Consider the following 16679-nt stretch of genomic DNA (forward strand, 5'->3'; position numbering starts at 1 on the left):
TGATCAAGCTTTGAGAGTTGTTACAACCAATTTTTACAGGTGTGCCAACCGTCCTGATTACTTACAACCCCCGTCTGCAGAAAGGTAGTGATGGAACACACTGAGGTACCATATACTTGTGAGCATTATTTGAACAGTATTGGACTGCAGAATGTAGTGTGTTGCTATAAAAAAGGTGAAAAATGAGCAATTCTTTCCTACAGACAGATTGCAAAGAAAGTCAAGGTGTCAGTGAGTTCGAGTGAATTCAGTCTCCTTCACCACCAAAAGGCACTTAGAAACTGGGGGAACCTCTGATGACAGGAAGAGGTCTGGTAGACCCAAAGCAACAACAGCATCAGAAGACATGTTTCTGAGAGTCAACAGCTTGCACAGCAGGTGGCTCATGGGACCACAGCTACATAGCTTAATAGTTACAGAAAGCCAGTCATGGTTTCAACTATAAAAATACGACTTTATGGAGTTCATCCTACAGCAAGATAATGGCCCAAAACATAAGTCCAAGATATGCCAGAACTTCCTTACGGAAAAAGAGGTAAGCTTGTGAACACGGAGTGGCCAGCACAATCTCCAGACTTAAACCTCAGTGAGCTGGTTTGGGATGAACTGGGCAGAAGAATGAAAGCAAAGCACTTTGCAAGTAACACCCATTTATGAGTCATTTCCATTGTAGAAAGAATGGCCCGAGTGTGTTCAGCAGGTATATTTACCACAGATGGCTACTTTGAGGAGTCAAAGGTTTAAAGCACATTTAGGTTCATACATGGATTCCATGACGTCAGTTGTTTATTTATTCTATACTTTCATTTCCCAGCAGTGGCGGAGCAATAGGGGGATACAGAGGTTGCAATCTCACTGGGACCCTTATACCAGAGAGGCCCACTAAGGCTCTTCTTCAGCGCCTGTGTGAGCTCTTCTGGTAATCATCGACCGCTGTATGTGCTCCGAAATGTGGTAATGTTCGTTAAACTGTTTCCCTCCCTGCTGAACCTTCTCCAACACTGGCTGTTTTCAGCAGGTTTTGGCACTTCATATCAATTGTTCTGTACAGTTGCACTGCAACTTGCACCGCATGTGGCTGATTTCCAAGTCTCTGATTGGCTGGGTACTGATCATGTGAACAAGTAAACTTCTGTTTACACTACTCTGCAAGCAGATATGAGACTTGATCACAATCAGCCAGAGATTTCCAAATCAGCCACCTAATAAAACTGATCATCATGTTTCTCCATGATGTATCCTCATTGAGAGATTTTGTTCAACATATTGGTAAATTCTAGTGAAGACCTGTGATAGAAATGCAACCAACCTCATTTTCAGATGAACTAGATGACAGCAGTACTTCCTGAGCGTCATAGAACTCTGTAAGGGAATCTGTGATGGACAGGCGACTCTCATTGGACAGCTGATGAACCAGGGGTTTGTTCTCATCACAAGTGTCCTCCTAATAAGCAAAAGTTGGCAAAAATCATCATTTGACTGGCTGAAAAAATAGAGTTTGTTGAGGTATGTAAGCTCAAAACTGCATCACAATTGTCTCCTGATAGGAGTATTTTAGTATCATACACACAGTAAGATCCCTGCAAATGCAAAAAGATTGTAATCCTAATTTTAAAGGAAATTCATTTGAGGCAGCCGTTTGGCACGGTCCCAGCTGAGAGTCTAGTGTATGTAAACGAATCAGTTCATTCTGGTTTACGCGGCTCTGAGAGCCAAGCGCCGAAAATAAGCGCCATCATAGCAGCAATGCTATGAGGCACACCCCACGTATCGGTAATTTGGGGCGCTGGTGACTGCCAGACCCCGAAATACATCTCGCTCCGAGTTGCGACAACTCGGAGGGGGAATAGTATTTAACGCCGCCTCGGAGTTTAGTGCCTACAGGGAGAGCCGTCATTCGGCTCTCCCCGCGCCGAACTGAGCGGACGCCCACATAATATGCACCCGTATGTACAGGTGTCCTCATAGGACGTTGCATAGAATAGAGTAGGCCAGATTTCTGAGGGACACCAGCGAATGGATGACCACATTGTTTCTGCACTTGTCCCACTGGAAGTCATTATGTGCTGCCCCCTCATCACTTCTGCCCTCTCATTAAATAGTACATGCCGCTTGGCCACAGCCAAGCAAGGTGTCTGTACAGCACCTGGTACCTGCAAGGTTGCCTTTATGATCAAAAAATTATACATACCTGGGGGTTCCTCCAGCCCTCTCCAGACTGATCCCTCCCTTGCCGTCCTCCTGCGCTGCCTGGGTCCTCTGCAATTTGGCCCAGAACATCCTGCGGTCTGGGTTGTACTGCGCATGCATGTCCCCATTGCTGCGATTGCGCAGGAGCATGACGGGGGAGTGAGGGCAGCTAGACTGTGCCGACTGGCCCCCACTGGAGGACTTTCGGAACTGAATTGTAGAGTATGTACATTTTTTTTTAATTCCCCAGTCTCAGGTGCACTTAAAGTCTATAATCTCTTTGGTGGCTAATCTAGAATGCACTGTAAGTGGTATTTCTGTACATCTTCATACACTGATTTGAAAAGTACTTGGCCCTTCCTGACACAAACGATTGTTTCTGATCAATATTATGATCAAATCGGATCACTGATCTTCCAGAGAATCGTATCGTTAATGGCCACCTTAAAGGGAACCTAAACAGAGGGATATGGATGTTTCCTTTTTTTAAACAATACCAGTTGCCTGGCGGTCCTGCTGATCTCTTTGCTGCAGTAGTATCTGAATCTCACCCCTGAAACAAGCATGCAGCTAATCCAGTCTGACTTCAGTCAGAGCACCTGATCTTGTTGAGGGGCTGTGGCTAAAAGTGTTCGAGACACAGGATCAGCAGGAGAGTCAGGCAACTGGTATTATTTTAAAAGGAAAAATCTATACCCTTCTCAGATTAGGTTCCCTTTAAGCGTGCTTTACATTTCTCCTAATACTTTGCTTGTACACTGTTCTCGCATACGGCATATAATTAATCTAGATTTATACATTTCTCTTTTCTTTCGAGACAAACACCATCATTTGCTGTGAAGTCCCTGAGGCACCTGAGAGGCACACGGCCTTGTAACACCAACACAAGAGTGCTGACGCTTTCATGGTGTTGTGAATACTGCATGAAGGAAGGTCATCCTCAGATAATGGGAATGTTCTGCCCACGTCTCCCAGGTGGAAGCCGACTTCCTGGGAACGTAAGAATGGACGTGACTAGCTGAGATGCTGCTGCATCTGCACACAGTACACATCAGCCCTCTATCTGCTACTTCCACTGGAACAAACCCACAGGGAGCTCTAAGCAGGAGCGCTTCACAACTTCTTTATCTGCAACATGAATCACTCTGGATAGAACTCATCAAAGATAATGTATTGTGTGTGCTGGGAGGACGGCATGGCAGAAGAAGCAACAGGAAGAGAGAAAGGTTTCCTGGGTGTGAGTGAATCAAGGACAAAACTCTGTCAAAGAATCCCATTTATCAATAACAGCTGCCATTGCCTTGGGCAAGTCTGAATAGGACTGCTGGCTGCAGGGAGTACAGAATCAAACACAGATGACTCACATACTGATCAGCAACAGCATTAGATCCACTGACAGCTGAAGGGAATAACATTGATTTTCACTTTAACCACTTAAGTATCAGACGTTTATGGCCCCTTAAGGACCAGAGACTTTGTGGTACAAAAACAGGGCACACTGATGTCACACCGCACGGAGCCGTCTCTTTCGCCCTTTGTGCCGCTCTCCCGTCACTGCAGCCCACTCGCTCTGCTGTCGCTATGACAGCAGAGCTCAGTGAGCCACTCAGGAGTCAATTTCATTGGCTCCTGACTCTACGATCACTGGGAGCCAAGGAGTCGGAGTCTGGGCAATTTTGGGTGCCCGGAGTCGGTGTTGGAGTCGGAGTGGTGGTTTCGTAAACTGAGGACTCGGAGTTGGATGATTTTTGTACAAAATCCACAGCCCTGTTAAGTATCAGATTAAGGAGTCGGAGTCGAGGAGTCGGAGCCATTTTGGGTACCCAGAGTCGTGGTTTCATAAACCAAGGAGTCGGAGTCGGAAGATTTATGTACCGACTCCCCAGCCCTGGTTAACACCTACCACAAGTGGTCCAAATAGGCCAACCAGTAACAGAATTAGTTTCTTCAACTTGCAAGGGGTGTAGTTTCAAAAGTGGAAAGGCTTATAGGAAGTAGCAAAACAGTATTTTTTAGTAATAGCCCCCTCAGACACCAGGGTATCACACTCTGCTTATTGTCCCACTTGTTGCCTGCTGTGATGCGCACAGGGCTGTGGAGTCGGTACAAAAATCATACAACTCTGACTCCTCAGTTCCTCAGTACCCAAAATTGCAGCCCTTGCAGGGCGATGGAGTGGGTACAAAAATTCTCCGACTCCTCAGTTTATGAAACCATGACTCAGACTCCCGGGTACTCAGAAACTGCTCCGGCTCAGACTCCACAACCCTGGTGGGGTAGCACGGGCGCTGTGCTCATCAACTTTTGCAGACTAACAATCATATCCTTCTGCAACAAGTGGTGGCAGAGAGGAGGTGATCATACTGTAGTGCAAGCACAAATCAAAATCAAGCAATATTTAAAGAATTTACATTGTAATATCAGATTTTCTCAATTTAATTAGAAACAAACAAACTAGGTAACTGCCCAAGAGCTCCAGTTTCCTTAATTGTTCCCCAAGTTGGAGTCATTGACAGCACCTTGTTGAGGGCCCAATCAGGTGACACTTTCCAAACCTTTGCAGAGGGTGAACGGAAACCATGACGTATAAAGACACACGTTAGGGCTTGTTCACACTTGAGCGTGAAGCGCGTGATACCCGCTCACAGCAAACCGCTAGCAGTTTTTAAAAACCGCTAGCCCATGTTGGCCTACGGCAGTGTTCTCACTGCTGCCATCGCGGGCGTTTTGCGGTTAGCGTTACCGAAACACGTTACATGCAGAGTTTTGGCGGCGATTCCTGAGCGATTGCGATTAGCATGTATAAAACCGCTAATCGCGATCGCTCCCAAAAACGCTACAGTGTCCAGTGATTTTTCCGTGTTAATCATGGAAAAATCACTCCCGCAAAATGCTAGCGGTAATCGGTAGCGTTTTGCGTTTTTAAATGTGAACGGGGCCTAACAGTTGCACATGGGACACATATAATGGAAATGGCTTTCAAAGTATTTTACAGCAAGATTTTCTCGTTATTTATCAGTATAAAGTGAGTCTAGTTATGTGGCATTTACTGGGGGGAGGAATTTAAAGCAGCGTTTGAACCAGGATTTGAAGTTGTATCATTCTTTGTTAATGATGTAGTTTTATGTAGAAATGTACCAGTACATTTATTATATGCTTTGAATTGCATTAACAGGTACTTGCATGTACTGTGACATGTACTCATGAAAAAGCAGTTTACAGTCAGAGTATGAAGGGCCCCACACAGCACCATTTACCTAATATTGGTCCCACAAACTGTATAATGCACAACTTGGATTTATGTGCTATATTTCTATTGCATGTTTGCTAAAAAAAAAAAAAAAAAAAAAGCTAATCACATACATGGCAGAATCCAAGTTCGTCTATTTTACAGCAATGAAGTAACAGTGCAGAGCCATTGAAAAAAGCATGGAGGAAAGAGCAGGACACAGAGCATGCTTGACATAAACAGAGCACACATAGCAAAGTTACCTAAAAACCTGAGAACACGGTTACAATCCCGAATTCAGCCAAGAGATCCTTCTCTGTCAGTCAGGAGATCTGCAGGGTTCAAGGGGGGCTAGAAATCTACTGAAAGTAACTAGCTAGGAGAGTTTTTAGTTTCTTGTTCTGGGAGTTGCTTTCCTAAGATAGAAAAGATCACCTGACTCCACCCACAACCTCCCTCTGCTAAGAGATATTCTATAATTCTTTGTAGCCAGCGTTACAGCACCACATCTCCTTGCCCAGTTTCCCCCTGCTAAATGTGTAATAAATTTTATATTGATTATTTTATATTGGTGCTGATGAGACAGTAGGAGGATTTTGGATGGCCAAAACTGCATCATCCTCTCAACACGAAATGGAACTACAGGACCCAGTCAGCCAGGTACTACCAACATACTTATTGCAAAAAAGTACAAACGTGCAATGCAGAAAACTTTATGCATTGCTAATTAATGCAACTTTTCTATCATGTACATGAAAAATGGGAGGCTGAAGGGTTTTAAAGTAATCCCGAACCGAGCTCGTGTTCAAAAAAAGATCCTGACCTAAAGAGAGGGAAGCCTCAGGATCCCCCTATTGAGGCTTCTCTTGGTGGTCGGAATCCCCATTGCGGAATGCGGCCCCCCTCCACATCAGGGCTGTGCAGCTCACGCAGCTACTGCGCGGCTTCGATCCAGGAAGAGGAGCTGTGCGGCCCCGATCCAGGAAGAGGAGCTGTGCGGCCCCGATCCAGGAAGAGGAGCTGGGCGGCCCCCATCCAGGAAGAGGAGCTGTGCGGCCACGATCCAGGAAGAGGAGCTGGGCGGCCCCGATTCAGGAAGAGGAGCTGTGCGGCCACGATCCAGGAAGAGGAGCTGGGTGGCCCCCATCCAGGAAGAGGAGCTGTGCGGCCCCGATCCAGGAAGAGGAGCTGGGCGGCCCCCCATCCAGGAAGAGGAGCTGGGCGGCCCCCCATCCAGGAAGAGGAGCTGGGCGGCCCCCCATCCAGGAAGAGGAGCTGGGCGGCCCCCCATCCAGGAAGAGGAGCTGGGCGGCCCCCCATCCAGGAAGAGGAGCTGGGCGGCCCCCATCCAGGAAGAGGAGCTGTGCGGCCCCCATCCAGGAAGAGGAGCTGTGCGGCCCCCATCCAGGAAGAGGAGCTGGGCGGCCCCCATCCAGGAAGAGGAGCTGGGCGGCCCCCATCCAGGAAGAGGAGCTGGGCGGCCATGATCCAGGAAGAGGAGCTGGGCGGCCCCGATTTGATTAGCAACAATGCCTTATCACTAATCTTCTGGGGGGCTGCACTCAGCAATGGGGGACATAAGAGCAGGGAGGGAAGCCTCAATAGGATCCTGAGGCGTCACTCTCTTTAGGAAAGTATCTGAATTTGTACCCACTTCAGCTAAGGTACACTTTAAGACTAGTTTAAAGTTGAAATCCTTGAAATAGTACAATCTTGCCACACAAACGGGATAGTATATGGAAGTACAGCAGCGACACCACACATCTGACAAGTGCCTATGTACACTTTTCTTCTGTGTTACTTTTACAATGGGCCGTAATTATTGACAGAACTAGGATATGCTCACCCACCTTCAGCGGACTGGTCTTTGTGCTAGCAGCTGAATCATGAAGCAAAGAATCAGCATGAATTCTGTGCAAGCGTTCTTTAAGCTCAGCATTTTGTTTTACTGCCTAGAATTTATAAAAAAATACAAATAGCAAAAGTAAAATTGCAAAACACACAGGGAATTTTAGCAGACTGAAAAAAAAGGAATTGTTTATTTTCTTCTTCATATCAGATTCTTTAAATTTTTTGAACTGCATACTAGGATTTCAATCCGGAACAGATTTAAAGGACCACTACAGTAAAAAAGTATAAACAGTTAAAATCTGACCGCGCCAACATGTTTTGGACTAGTCCATCTCCTCATGGGTGATTCTGAAGGATTCCTTTGTATTCCAAAGGATTTCCTGAATGGCACTTTGTAAATCTAACTTATAAAATAGCGTGCAAGCAAGTAAGGAGGCTTTTGAAAACAAAGGAAACCCTGAGGGCCTGAGCCCACTAATGCAGTTTTTTCCGCTTTACAGCAACACATCAATGTTTCTAGATCCTGCAAAGTGGACAGAAGCGGATACAACTGCGTAAATGGGCTTAGGCCCTGAGAATACCCCATGAGGAAGATGGAGTAGTCCAAATGTTCTTCGTTCTGTCAGATTTGAACTGCTTACTTTTTTCCACTATAGTGGTCCTTTAAAACTATTTTATGTTTAAACACAAAGGGAATATTCTGTAGGATTATTATAAGTGTACATAGTATCATGTCCTTTTACAAGATTTCTTTTCATAAGCTGGACACACAATAAAAGCGAGAAAGTGGAAAAATAGCAGAAATCACCGTGCAGAGAGCAGCAAGTTCATGAAAGTAAAATCCAACAATATCACCATTGCCCATTCCAACCAGCTACTCCATTTTAAGTGGACCTTAACTCTGAATTTCTTCTCTACTCTAAAACATAGGCAACAGCATAACAACTTTTTTTTTAAACGTTTCTTGATAACAACATACAGAAATCTTACAAAAAAACTGCAGTGTTTACTTACTGGTGTCCTGGGAGCACAGAAAGGGTTAATCTCCAGTGTTTACAAATTCTCAAAGTTCAGACACAGCTGACAGCCCTGATTTACACTTGCTTATATCAGCTAATTACACAGGCTGATCTCTCTAAACACGACACAGAGTCCATTTCTCTGCAATTATATGCGTTTTCCTTGTCTGCTGTGCAAGAGTTTAGGTCCACTTTAAATTTTTACATTGACTGAATAGAATGGAGAAGTTGGCAGGCTGCCATGAGTAGTACTGGCAAAGGATCTTTTTACTCATTACCATATATCAATGTGACTGGAGATATGAGGGAGTGTAATCAGTGATTTAATGTATGAAAGAGTGGTAGCGAGCGTATCTTACCACGGATAAGGCATTCTTCAAGCCCAGTATCTGAGCTGTTGGGGAAGAGTCTTGTTCCATAAGCTGCTTTAGCTTCTCTCGCTCAGCGAAGATTGTGCTATAAGCAGACTTTAAAGTAAAATAAGCTAAGGAGGAAAATACAAGAAAATACAAGGAGGAATTAACAGTCAGGACATCACTGGCACCGCTAAATCTACACATGCAATAAAAGGGCAATACTAAAGTGACAACAAGGCTAAAGCTAGATACTTATATCAAACTTTTTAATTTTTTCATCCAAAACGATCATTTTATAGGAGGCCATTAACCATACAATTCTCCATATGATCGATTGTCCAATTCCATCATAATATCAGAAACAATTATTTGGGCCCACTAACAGAAGGAAAGCTGCTAACCAATCTGATCAGACTGATGGAATCGAAAAATGGATCGATTCCATGAATCTGCTTTCCTTCTATTAGTGGGCCTGAAAGATCACTTCAGATCGATATTACGATCATATTGGATGATCGATCATCTGGAGATTTGTATTGTAAATGACATCATTAATCATTAAATGTGCCAGATTTAGAAAAACCACTGTACAAAGAAATGGCCTTAACCAGCCTGTGTTTTCTGCTCTATGGACAGGGGACAGAAAAGCGGCTTGGGAAACTCCTGCAGTTGAAGAGGCTATTCAGCGTAAAATAAACATTCTACCAATTCTCTTCTCCGATAGTTATAATCATTCACTGGGTCTTTTTCCTCCAAATTGCTCCCTGAACCTCATGTCTACCACCTTCTGGTAATTGCCCCGCCCCCTTTCAGAAGAGTGCCATGGCCTTTCTCTATCTGAGATAGAGAAAGTGAAACGAAATTTCTCCGAAAGGGGGCAGGCCTATGCACGGAAGCTGACGGACTCAAGGCTTAGGGTGTGAGAGGAAAAAAGATTATGGGGAGGTTTTTTTTAGCTAAATAACAGAAACTTCCCATTTCAGATAATATAAGGATACTATGAGCCAGGGGTAACTGAATCCCCCCTCCCTTTGAAAAGTTTACACAGTAATGTAAGCTTGTTATCTATGTGTTTGTTGCAGAAGTGACAGTAATCTATATAATAAGTAGTAACATAACACTGAGCTAGGTTAGAAAAAAAAAAAAGAAAATGAAAGGAGCAGAATTGATGTCACTTTTGGCATCACAGAGAAAAGATAAAAATGGAAACCAGCAGAAATAATTTTCTTTTTGCATATCACATTTCTCTCCGACAGTGAAAACTAAAAACAACAGGATAGGTAAGCTTAATACACAGTTCGGCACAGTTCAGCAAAGGTACACAGACCAGGTAAAAAGTAAAATTAAACATAAGGTGACATATAGTGGCCTATTTTAGAAAAAAAGGGGGGTTTACACACACACATACATATATACATACATATACTTTTCTTTTTTTGATGTTACAACCCCCTTTAAAAGTTAATTATTTTTTTTTACATCCACAAACTGAGGGCTCCAGATCTAAGATCCTTTAAGTGTCTTTCTCACCGTAATACACATCTGTAAATATGAATCTAGGACAATGACTCCCATGGCACACCAGCAGATGCTTCTGCAACTCTGCTCTTTGTAGTTGCAGCTGTCAGTCAGCAGGATGCAGAGGCAAGATGGGGTGTAGACATACTCCTGACTTTGCTAGGAGATGAACTGCATATTAGCTGCTACTAAGGCCCTTTCAAAATGTCCCTAGTGCATTGCACTGTATAGCAGGGGACAAACACAGAACACACATATGCAATGCTTCCTTTGCATGGAACCTTTCACACATGTTCTATTGCACTTCTGTTTACAATGTTTCAACACAGCAGCACACAATGTTCCACATAGCAGTATGCATTGACATTGCTCAAATGAGCAACGACACTGGACACTTGGATAAGCTGCATTAAAACAATGCATATATGAACCAGCCCATTATACTGGTGTGAAAAGCACTAAATCAGCTTCCTATGTGGTTGAAGTGGTTTTTCCACTGAAGCAGAAGTACTGGTAGACACGACATTAGTCGCATAGAAAACAGTCTCATTGTTTCCAGTACAGAAAGAGTTAAAAAACGTCACTGGTTATCTATGCAAACTGGTTTCTCTGAGCAAGACAGAGCTGATTTCTGAGGCACTTGTACATCAGAAAAGTTGAAAGACAGCTTCAGATAAAGTTTCACTGCCAGGAAGTTCAAAGGGTGGTTTGTAAATTGCATATATGACAGAATAATGCAATGTTATTTAAAAAAAAAAAATATATATATATATATATATATATATATAATTGAAAATAAAAGTATGAGACTCTTTTCTTGCTACTAATATTTAATTATCTGTACTACACATACAATTAAATACGTTTTTTTTCCCTTCAGTGTCACTTAAGGAGAATATTGGGGCAGCCATCTTTCTGATGTCATGATGTTCTTTTGGCTCCAATAGAGACGGAGTCACACACTGAACACACAGATAGGAGGGGGAGTCAGGATACCTGATCAGTATACTTTTTCTTGGCCAGTAACTCAGAAAGTAAGAAAAGATCAAGACATCTATTAAAAACACTGATAATTTTCAAAAAGCGGTTTGCAATTATCCTAGCTCTCCTCATGTCAGGTTCCCTTTAAAGGGACTCCGAACACCTCTCATGGGCATGCCTTTAAGACTCCAACCAGTACTTAAAGATGCATACCTTTCTGTCAGGGGCGTAACTAGGTTCCACCGGGCCCTCCTGCAGAGATTCTGAGCGCCCCCCCCCCCCCCGGGCCGTTTTGGGGGGCTGAAGAAGTTGCATGAGGGGAAAGCCATGCTGCACCCCCCTCCCTCACCTCTGGCTCTCACCTCTGCGCTCCCCTCCAGCATCAATAAGTGTGTATGCCTAGGCAGCAGGCAGCGGCAGATCCACATACCTTCCTTGCATTCCAGCGCAGATGTTTCTCCCTCTACTGTCTGACGCTACTTCCTGTTTATACAGGAAGTCGCGTCAGAGGCTAGAGAGGGGAACATCCATGCTGGAACGCAAGGAAGGTATGTGGATCTGCCGCTGCCCGCAGCCTAGACATACACACTTATTGATGATGGAGGGGAGCGCAGAGGGGAGAGCCTGAGGCGAGGGAGGGGGGGCGACCGCCCCTCCCCACCGATGTGCAGCATGGCTTTCCCCTCATGCTGCAACCCTTCCAGCTAGCCCCAAAACAGACCTGAGCGGGCCCCAGGTGGGTCTCTGGCTCCCCCGAGGGTGCAGGGGCTGCAGGCCCTATTGTTACGACAGTGCTTTCTGTAGCTTGTGCTCTCTTTCATTTGATGCCTGAATCGCCCTTCGACACCAAATAGTTTTCGTTCAATTTAAAGATTGCGGCTGCCATCTTGGCTATGTTATAACTTCCGGGTCACACCTGTCTTTTCTGTTAGAGAAGTGCATCACTGAATGAAGCAGGAAGAGGAAGTGACACACATGGCCATTACAAGACGCTCCTCCAGAGGGGTCATAGCACGACTTTGTTGGAAGTGGTCTAGCTTCCAAAACGTTGTGCTTTATCTGTATGCTGTATAACCGCTGCAAATAAATATGAATTCTTGAAGAAACCTCATGTGATGATTGGTCCAGATGGGTTCTGCATCGTTTGGAATTTATGTTGGAGGTGTGATTAATCCTCTTTCCAATCTGTGACTCCCATACATATAACGCTTTATACTGAGGCCTGCAGGTTATATGCTTTGCTACTGCAGGAAGAGGAAGAGACATGCATAGCCATTGCAAGAGGCTCCTCCAGAGGGGTCATAGCAAGACTTTGTTGGAAGTCGTCTGGCTTAAAGGCATGCCCATGAGAGGTGCTCTGAGTCCCTTTAAAGCAAGCCAATTTCCCTCAACAAAAAGTCATCAAGTGACCCATGTATAACTTTTGCTGATGCAGCACAGTCTTCTGATTTAAATGGTCAAGCAGAGAACCCGATAGCGCAAGTCTACATATGGGGATGATGCCATAATTCACAATACAGGGAAGTCAGCTAGATCAGTAGAGCATAAATCACTGGCTAGAAGTGCTTTCTGTGTCTCACACCTACATACCTTGTGAGCATGATGGTGTCAGATGAATAAGAAAAAAAATCTAATCAGACAAAACTTCAAGGTCTGTAGACTTTGCAAGGTGAACTTCCAGAAATTGAAATGATTAAAAGGAAGTGGTATATTTTATTGCTGTAGACCAATGTCAAGCTAGAAGGTCAGTTTATGCCTGCATTTTTACATGCTGAAGAAAATGGTAAGTTTTACATACAGTTCACTGAGAAACATACGAGTATAGAGTATATTGGTATTAAAATTTACTGTATTTTTTGGACTATAAGACTCACTTTTTATTCCCCAAAAGTGGGGGGAAAAATTCACTGCGTCTTATAGTCCAAATGCAATTATCAAATGCAAGTTCCTGACTTGTGAACGCCTGTCAATATGAATCTCCAAACCGCTGCAATGCTGGGGACTCCCTGTACTGTGCCCAAGCAGAGGATGACACAGGGGGGCAAACGGAGGATACAAACTGGCATAGAGGAGGACACAAGGACACACAAAAGAGCATAGAGGACACAAGGGGGACAAACGGAGGACACAGGGGAACACAAAGGGGCATAGAGGACACAAGGGGGATACAAAAGGGCACAGAGGACACAAGTAGGACAGAGGGGGACACAGGAGCACACAGCAAGAGGTACAAGGGGGCATGAGGTATAAAGGGGGCCTAATCCACAAGATGCCCCTGCACCATGGATGCACTGGGTTTAGTATATATTTTTTCCCCTGGTGTTTGTCCTCTAAACCTGGGTGCGTCTTATAGTCCAAAAAATACGGTAGTTAGGCCCAGTGCACACCGAGCGGTTTTAGCAGCGATCCGCCAACCGCATCCGCCTGTGAAAACACTTGGCTAATGTATTGCAATGGGATGGTGCACACCAGCGGTTTAAGGTTTTTAGCAAACCACAAAATGCCTCCTGCTGCACGTTTGCGGTTTGCAGAAGCATTTCTGCCTTAACGTAAAGTATAGGAAAAACGCAAACCGCTCTGGAAAATGCTAGATCAGAGCGGTTTTCCAGGCGTTTTTGTTACAGAAACTGTTCAGTAACAGCTTTTACTGTAACAATATTTGTAATCTGCTGCACAAAAACACTCCCAAAAACGCTAGGCATGTTTAGAAAACGTCTCTAAACATGCCTAGAATCGCTCTGAAATCTGCTCCAAAAACCGCTAGCGTTTTGAGGATCTGCTAGCGGTTTTGGTGTGCACTGGGCCTTAGAGTATGGTAGCCTAAACAGCTAAACAGACAAAAAAAAAAGGTTTGCGTTGCATGGATGTTGGTACATATCAATAGAGATCACTTGTACTGTATTTAAAAAAAGGAGAAAAAAACCCAGGAAACGCTTCTACTATACCGGAGAAAGGAAGTTTGGAAGTTTTAAAGGGAACTTAAAGTGAGAGGAATAAGGAGGCTGCCAGCACCATTCTCTAAAAAACAACATGCAGGTTGCCTGACTTCTGTATTGCTGCACTTCCTCTAAGGCCTGGAACTCACTAGAGCGTTTTTTTGAGCGCTTAGGGCTCTTTCACACTAGAGGCTGCGGTAGAAAAGGCTGAAACTCAGCCTTTTGCTTAACGCCAATACATAGCGTTTTCAAAGCGCTTTCAAAGCGTTTTCAAAGCGTTCTACAGCTCATATGAAAACGTCTTTTTTTTCTTCTATAAAAATAAGTGAACAAGTCATCTGTAAAACGTTTTGAAAACGCTGAAGTTGGCGTTTTCCATTGACTATCATTGAAACGCCAACAGCCAACTTCGGCTGTAAACAGCCCTGAAAAAGCTCCTGGGAGCGTTAAAACGCAACGCTCCAAAACGCCGAGTTAGATGTGAAAGGTAAAATGAAAGTCTATGGACTTTCATTTTACCTTGGAAAACGCCAACTTCGGCTGTGGCGTTAAAACGCCGAAAAAGTCCTCTGGTGTGAAAGGGCCCTTAGGGAACGCTTTCAAATGCTAGCAATTTCCCTAAACGCTCTGACAATGTAAATGGATGGGACAGATTCCACTAGAGTGATTGCGATTAAGCAAATCGCAATCGCAGGACATGCAGCATTTTGGGAGCGTTTCCACTCTCATGAATTGTATAGGAGCAGGGAAACCGCTCCCAAAATCGCTTGCAAAACACTTTCACAAATCGCCAGCGATTGCGATAACGCTTTCTAGTGGGTTCCAGGCCTCAGGCAATATTCCCCAACCCTGTCCACAAGGCCCACCAACAGTGCATGTTTTGTGGAAATCCACAGAGGTAGTTAATCAGCTCTGCTGAGACACGAATTACCCCAACCTGTGATGGTGTGCGGTTTCCTGCAAAACATGTACGGTTGTTGGGCCTTGAGGATAGGGTTGGGGAACTCTGCTCTAAGGGCCATGGCTCAATATTCAAAAAGCGCTAGGCTAATAAAAGTTAATGGCCGCAAACCCACAGGAGCAACTGTGATTAGTGAAATAGCAATCACTGGTCCTGCAGCATTTTTGGACCAATTGCGCTCTAGCACAAAGTATGGAAGCGCTGCAAAATCGCTTTTGAATAGCTCATCCATGGCGATTTTGCAGTGATTGTGTGTGCCGCAATTGATTTTGAATAAAGTTTAACATACATACCAGGTCTGTGGGCGGTGGCTTCCGGTGCCTAGCCCTGCCACTAGCACAGAAGCGATGACATTATGTGCAAGGGGACTAGGCGATAGTCTGGAAGCCAGTGTACACAGACCCAAGCATGTAGGGAAAACTTGACTCAAAGTACAGAACGCAAACCGCAAGCGCTGTGCATTGCCATGAGCATGCAGATCAGATGCTTTGACTCTGATCTGACTCCACTGGCTGCATGCTTGTTGCAGGTGTGTGACTCAAAAACAACTGAAGCATTAAGCTCAGCATGGCAGCCAGGCAACTGGCACGATTTGTAAGGAAATGAAAATGGCAGCCTTCGTGTTCAATTCACTTCAGGTTCCACTTTACATAAAAAGAGATACCTTTGAGCATGGAGCAGAACAAGTAAGCTATGCAACCCTCACCTTTGTGTGCAATATGACACAAATCATCCTGCATCTTGGAGAAACTGGATGTGTCAGAGCCATTAGAGTATTGCTTCTCTTCTGTATAATCTATGGTAGATAAATTAGGGTTGGAAGCATGTAATCTTACATTCCCAGAAAACGTTTGGGGTACCTGGAAGATAGAGAGATGGAGAGGTAATTACCAATGTCAGATTAGATACACAGATTTTCTTTGTCACTAGAAAACAGCAATTTTTTTTTTATAAGAATGACTGACAGCAGTTTTTATAGGCTCAATTTGTGTGCATGGCGTTATCAAGCAGCATGCCTAATCCCAGCTAAAACCTTGCAAAGCCACAGGAAACACTTACATTTGCAGGATAGGGCTATTATTTATCAATTCCAACAGCAGCAACCTGTGGCTTTCCAGATGCTGTTGTCTCCTCCATGTACTTATTTGTTGGGCCTAATAAGTGATTTGTCAATGAGCTAGCCAGTGGTGCAGCATACAATAATATATTTACAGCACTTCCATAACAAATAAGCAAATAAGGGGCTTGAATGGACCTGTTCACTCTCCACTGGACAGAAGGAAACGGAGAACTGCACCCTGTATGTACTTAGGCTAGGTGCACATGTAACAGAGCATGAAAGGTTGCTTTTTTTGTCATGTGCGTTTTTTTGGGTGCGTTTTTAGTGTGTTTGCGGTTTTTCCCACATATGCGTTTTTCTAGCATTTTTACACGTTTGTGGTAGGCATATACAAAACACATATGCGTTTTGAATGCGTTTTTCAATTGTGTTTTATGCAGATCACTAGGAAGACCACAGGAAGCGGAAATAGATCAGAAAACGGTAAAAAAAACAAAAAAAACCGCAAGTATAACGCATACAAAATGCGTTTCCATTGACTTTTAATATGTGCGTTTTTGAAAATTATGCAACAAAAC

General features: G+C 44.1%; 1 protein-coding gene across 6 annotated transcripts in view; it reads right to left on the reverse strand.

Annotated features, from left to right (window-relative positions):
- The window catches only part of OSBPL3 (oxysterol binding protein like 3), a 277877-nt gene that overhangs the window by 42141 nt on the left and 219057 nt on the right, over nt 1–16679 (reverse strand). For 4 of the 6 annotated variants that reach the window (XM_068236035.1, XM_068236038.1, XM_068236036.1 and 1 more), the window contains 4 exons: nt 15748–15901; nt 8649–8773; nt 7270–7371; nt 1310–1444 (listed from right to left, as the gene is read on the reverse strand). In XM_068236035.1, coding sequence (XP_068092136.1) covers nt 1310–1444; nt 7270–7371; nt 8649–8773; nt 15748–15901 — 516 coding nt within the window. The remainder of the gene's footprint in view (nt 1–1309; nt 1445–7269; nt 7372–8648; nt 8774–15747; nt 15902–16679) is intronic. The other 2 variants (XM_068236040.1, XM_068236039.1) reach the window with 1 other exon arrangement.

This window comes from Hyperolius riggenbachi, chromosome 5 (genome assembly GCF_040937935.1).
Source record: "Hyperolius riggenbachi isolate aHypRig1 chromosome 5, aHypRig1.pri, whole genome shotgun sequence".
Classification (NCBI taxonomy): domain Eukaryota; kingdom Metazoa; phylum Chordata; class Amphibia; order Anura; family Hyperoliidae; genus Hyperolius; species Hyperolius riggenbachi.